General features: G+C 33.9%; 1 protein-coding gene across 4 annotated transcripts in view; it reads left to right on the top strand.

Moving 5' to 3' along the window:
- The first annotated feature begins 227 nt into the window (after positions 1 to 227).
- The window catches only part of LOC149577671 (succinate dehydrogenase subunit 5, mitochondrial-like), a 34,933-nt gene continuing 29,160 nt past the window's right edge, over positions 228 to 6,000 (top strand). The window contains exons 1-2 of one of the 4 annotated variants that reach the window (XM_089824976.1): positions 228 to 271; positions 399 to 580. In XM_089824976.1, the coding sequence (XP_089681102.1) occupies positions 418 to 580 (163 nt within the window). In that variant the 5' untranslated portion in view covers positions 228 to 271; positions 399 to 417. Of the gene's footprint in view, positions 581 to 6,000 lie in introns of all 4 variants that reach the window. The other 3 variants (XM_089824979.1, XM_089824993.1, XM_089824986.1) reach the window with 3 other exon arrangements.

The raw sequence follows: 6,000 nt of genomic DNA, 5'->3' as shown, positions 1-6,000 counted from the left end.
GATCTTTTAAGAAAAGAAATATTGGAAATGAAAGTATAAAAGAACAAAGTTAGATTTTTATAAACTTGTAAAAAAAGATTTTCTAAACAATCTGAAAAAGTCTTAAACATTTTTGTTGAATTAAATTTAAGTAAATAAAAAGAAAAAATCAGAAGTAGTGAAGTTTGCATGGCGAAGATTAAACAGCGACTTGCCCTTTAACCACCCTCCTCATTCGAGAGCCTTGCAAGGAAGCAAGGAGCCACGGCATTTGTTTTTCATCTTTTTCAGCGTTAGGTTCTTTCTTTTTGCGTTTGTATCATATTTTTTTACCGGTTAATGTTTTGAACGATTTAATACAGCGCAAACGAGGGTATTTTGTGTTGATTTAGCTGGGCTTTTCTGTTAATTTGCGACAGTGACAGGATCGACTAAAGGATGCTGCGAGGAGCGGGACGGAAGTTAATCTCACACGGCCGCTTTAAATCGACGTTACCGTGTTCGCCACCGGCCCTGCTAGGCAATGTTGATATCGGATCAAAGGAGGAAAGAAACACTAATCGATTTAATGCCTCCTGGAAATCTTGCTTTCTTTCACGCGGTTAGTAGATCATATCTCCTTTTTCATTACTGTTGATCTAATGGATACCCTATTTTTGGGTTATCTCCGATTTAATTGCTACAGAGGGTTGTATAAATATTTCACATCGGCTCCATTTTCTTTGATTTGATAATTTCCCTTTGTCAGTTAGCATTCTGTTATAGATTACTCATTTGAGGGTGTTTTTAGGTTTATTATAACTAAATTTGTCCCTCAGAACAACATTGGATTTTCTGTCCATTTCTATTTGCTGGGGGTTTGTAAAACGTGTGCTATATTATAATCAATTTCAATGCTTTGGGGGCTCTTTTCCGTGGGATTTGCGCTCGCGGATTCACACTGAGCCTAATGTTTTATTTTTTGCCACATAAATTTATCCCATTTAGAAATTTGGGTGCAATATATTATCCACTTTCAAGAATTCGTAATGTCTCATGGTTTCAACCCGGTGGCCTTCTGTCGAATCCCGTTTGTTTTTGATAGTCGAGCTCATCCTAATCGTCTTTGCGGTCTAATACATTCTTTCAGTCCTATTAAAGGTTTCATTTGTCCAGTTTTTTGGAAATGCTGTTAAATAGTCTGATTAAAGCTAAACAGAACAGATATATATTTTCTATCAAACACATACTCATTTTGTAAATAAATTTTGCGAAATTACTATAAGAAATTTGATATTTTCAATGGACAAATCAATGTAATTAGAAAAATAATAATTGCAAGCTTTATTTTAATTCTACCATTTAAGTAATTTGATTGATAGGATATAGATTTTGTAGGACTGTTGGAGATTTGGATATTGATGTCTAGGAACACCTGTTTTGGCGAAAGATTCTTAGATGATGTATAGTGTTTGTATAATATCTGCTACAGAGTTGTTTTACTGTGTGGAAAAAAGACTGATTTGCACTATAGATCCCCAATAACAATTTGTTGCAAGTAAAAGACAAAACACAGTGATACACCATGAAGGAGGTAGCACCAAAAATCATGTATTAATTGATATTATAAAATAAAATTAGTAGATTTTACCAATCAAGGGGTATTTGAAGTCATGACTGTTGGAGGATGACTGAGTAGATGTATCATTGTAAATACATTTTACACCTGTTCATCACTACTTGTAGAGTGTGGACAGTGGTTCAAACAACTTGATGAAAAAGACCTCGCTAGGTTAGAAATTAGAGGACAAAACCCTTCTAATTTTCAGCGATAAATAGTGGATGAAAGCCCTTAAACAGAGATTGGCGATATTTCAAACTTCTTTTAGTGAAGATATAATGCTGCAGATTTGAGGCAGATTAATAATAGATACAAAGTGGACAATTTACATTTGTATGTATTTTCCATACCTTATTTGGGAATTCTAGGGTTAGTTAAGGCGAAGATCTAGTAAGCGACATTACAATTGGTATTAGAGCATCCTTCTTGCCCTCCCATGAAAGATCATTTATGCAACCTAGCCAGAGGGCCTCAGAAAGAGAAAGAAGGAAACTTACATCTACTAATAATCTTACACCCAACAACAACACAAGTAAACAATTTGGTAATGAATTGAGTTGTAATGTTTGGTAGCTTTAGTTCGATAAGCCAAAGAGACTAAACTGGAGTTATATATAATGAATATATATGTGTGTGCGTGCACGTGTGCATTTAAATAGTAAATTATTATATTAATTATCTGATTAACAAATGGATATATCCCTTGAAGGGACATATCCCTTCATGGATTATGCTACAAGAGAGAGCTGCATTTTGGAAAACACAAACCAATATGACAGTGCTTAGTACATTTATAGCGATCTTCCTAATAAACCAACATGGTATCAGAGCCATGCTGCAAATGTAGAAAATAAAGACTCTACTTGATAATGGGAAAACATTTGCATTTAGATGGATGGTCCTTAGTGGTTCACTATAGATGGGCTAGATTGACACAACATTGAATGCATTATTGATTACCTGTTGTTGCTGAAGGAAGCGTACAACACATGAAGAGCAACTTCTTAATGCAAAATATAACCTAAAGGATAAGTATGTTATGGTAAATCGATGTTGTTGTAGTTGTATTAAACAAAGGAGATGAAAGCTCCTTATATAGATTTACAATGACGACGTTTCTAAAAGAAACAATGGTGAACTAAAGACATAAATAGAAACTACTTAATAAACTAAAGACTTAATTAAGATGACCATTAAAGAAACATTATAATATTCTAATACCCTCCCTTAATGGTCATTGTCTAACTGATGTCTTTTGATCATAAATTTTTCAAAACATTTTGCTGCTGCTGAGACCCTCCTTGGATCTGCAAAAATGTTAATGACCAAGAAGCCAAAATTCCTCCATAAAAGAACAGAGAAGGGTGCCCCCTTCGTAGAATGCTTTGCAACAAGAGACAAGAGCCAACCACTGACTTTGCCATTGAGATGAATCTGCCGCTAACCCTCCCAGAATCAACAAAACATCTAATCATAAATCATCATAAAATATCCAACCTAATGTTGGATAATGAAGCTGCTCTTCTCTCAAGACAGAGACAAATACTGAGAACAACTAACACAATGTGCAGGAAAAATCGGCAAACCCTCCAAACTTTGCAGATGAGCACGATGCCCCAAAAAAAATTGCAAAAAGCCATGTTTTTTTAGGAGAAAAATAAAAAAATCCCAACACAATTTTTGAGGTGAAAAATTAGTCAAAACCAAAGAATACAAAGCTTTATTTTTGAGGAAAAACAGTAAAATACAGATAATTTTTGAGGAAAAAATTATAAAGCCACTAAGGAATCCCATGCAACTTCACGAATTACATCAGAAAATTTTAAGGGAAAAATTATAGAAACCCATGAGTAATTTTTATGAGGGGAAAATAATGAAAACCCATTAGAAATTTTCAAGGGTGGCAAACACGAAACTTCGCATGGTAAACCAGCACATGCAACAAACATGCAAGTACATGCAACACACATGCAACCCAAAAAAATTAGACTTTCGCGGCAACCAAGAAATCGTGGGATCAAAACCCTTAACCAGGCTTGCAATTTTCAGCAAAAATCCTTGAAGAGGAACCACAAACATTTCATAAAATATCTCTAATGATATTTATTTCTAAAAATCGAAAAGCAAATTTTTGGAAAAAATTCCAAATCAAAAGAAGCTCGGATTTTCCTTAAAAAATCCCCCAAATTTTATGAAATCCCATCGACCTGCTCTGATACCATGTTATGGTAAACCAATGTTGTTGTAGTTGTAGTCAACAAAGGAGATGAACAATCATCTCCTTATATAGATTTACAATCATCTCCTTATATAGATTTACAATGACGATGTTTCTAATAAAAACAATTGTGAACTAAATACAAAAATATAAACTATTTAATAAACTAAATACTTAACTAAGATGATCATTAAAGAAACATTATAATATTCTAAGAGACTGGAAGTTGCCACTACTTCCCATACCACATTTAGATTTGGATCCAGTATGGGAACTACACTGGGCTTGATAAATCAAATAGAACAAGAAAAATAAAATAATGATTGATCATAAGTGTATTTCCAAATGTAGGCAAAGAGAGCGAAAGCTTTGATGCTACATCAGAAAAGGAAATATTTACAAAATATGCATCCCAACCATGTTGCTCAATACTGTAATTCTATATTTGAAAGGGTCCATTAGTGGAACATGTCGATCCTAGACTAAGAATAGGAGCAAATATGAGGTGGTTGATTGGATGGTTTAAACTTAAAATATAGAGTTGAATACATAATTCTCTGTTAATATTCCTTTTGCATTAAAAGAAGTAATTGGAAGAGTGAGTTTTTAGATGTCAATAATACATAAAAGGCCCTCATTGGATGTATCTAAAAATCCATATAATAACAGTAGAAGTGCCAAAAATAACTTATCACCCTAGAAAATGAATAAAAAGTGACGATAAAATATTGGTAGGAATAAGATCTGTCACCTTGCATAATCTAGGAAAAGTTGAGATATGGAACCTGCCCAACATTCCTATTTACAAAAGTGACATATGAGTAGTGTCATTGCTTAGGTACAAAATGGAGGCACCATTGAACTATCGGAGGAGGGTGATATGTAGCAAGGGCTGTGATGGAAGGAAGGGGCTTCCAATCTTAATATTGCCCATTTTCGACTCAGCAAGGATTCACAAGGGGTGCAATTTTTTATTCAGAATCGCTATTGTTGAAGACATCAAATGATATAGGGGTAGACATTGAAGTGCGTAGCCTTTATCGACGTATATTGATTTTGATATATACTTGAGCATTCGAAAGGGGATAATAGGAAGCCCCTAATATTAGAGTGGGAAAATGAATGGATGGCAGATAAAAAATAAAATGTGAAGCCAACAATCAATAAAAGACAAAGACCTCTTATTTGCAGATGACGACTAATGAAATTTGAAATAGATAAGTTATATAAATAATGTTTACTATTGATATAATAAAGAGGCATGATTTTTGAAAAGCTATCACCATAATATGAAAAGTTGAATAAAGATATAAAATAATAAGTGAATAAAAAAGAAGTGAGAAAATGAGAGTATGTGAAGTAGAGTCTTGCTGAGGAGGAACTCTCTTACACTAAAAACTTTCCCAAATCCTATGAGGATTCATCATTATGGCGTCATTCTTTGTCTACATGAGATAAGTAATTAGTATTACAGAGCATTACATTTGTCTATTCATTATGTGTTTATGTATATGAGTTATTTGCCTGGATCTTCTCTGAGAATGTTATTGCAGGACAAGGGAGATTGAGACTCAGAGGGAGCCTGACATTTCATTAGAGGCAACCTTGAAAGAGAGGGAGTAGATAAAGGATATGATTTGGTCAACCTTTGGTGATCTCGGTCATCTTGATTTAGAGGGAGTAAACCATGTTGTGATGGATTCTTCAATGATCAATAAACTGTAGCAGTCAAGAGGATTGCGATTCATGAATATACCTTGTGACTATGTGATTTTAATGGGCCTACCCCCTGTGTACATCATGAGGAAGCGGCAACTTCGAAATGATGTCACTTGTATTTGCAGAAGTTCTTGAAAGGTGACGAACTTACAACAACTTAATTTTCTATTATGATGGATATGTTACGATATTTATGCAAATCTTGATAAATTATACTTTGCATGTTGGATATTTATATGGTAAGCATTATGAGAATGTTTGTGCACATACCTTATAAACTTTTTTGAGTACATAGAGTACTTGGTGAATATCATGCAACTTTCTGTTCAGGAGACCATACTCATAGTACTTGGTGAATATCTTGCATCTCAATATTATGAAGGCCATCACTTAGAGTATTAGGTGAATATCATATTTTGTTATTATGGAGACCAATACTCAAATGTCATGTCAAAAGGGTGAATATCATATGTTGATATTCTGC

The sequence above is a fragment of the Cupressus sempervirens genome, chromosome 1, assembly GCF_028749045.1.
Source record: "Cupressus sempervirens isolate cs-2001-9-10 chromosome 1, ASM2874904v1, whole genome shotgun sequence".
Classification (NCBI taxonomy): Eukaryota; Viridiplantae; Streptophyta; class Pinopsida; order Cupressales; family Cupressaceae; genus Cupressus; species Cupressus sempervirens.
Note: the sequence above shows the minus strand (reverse complement) of the source record. Positions and strands in the feature narration are given on the sequence as shown.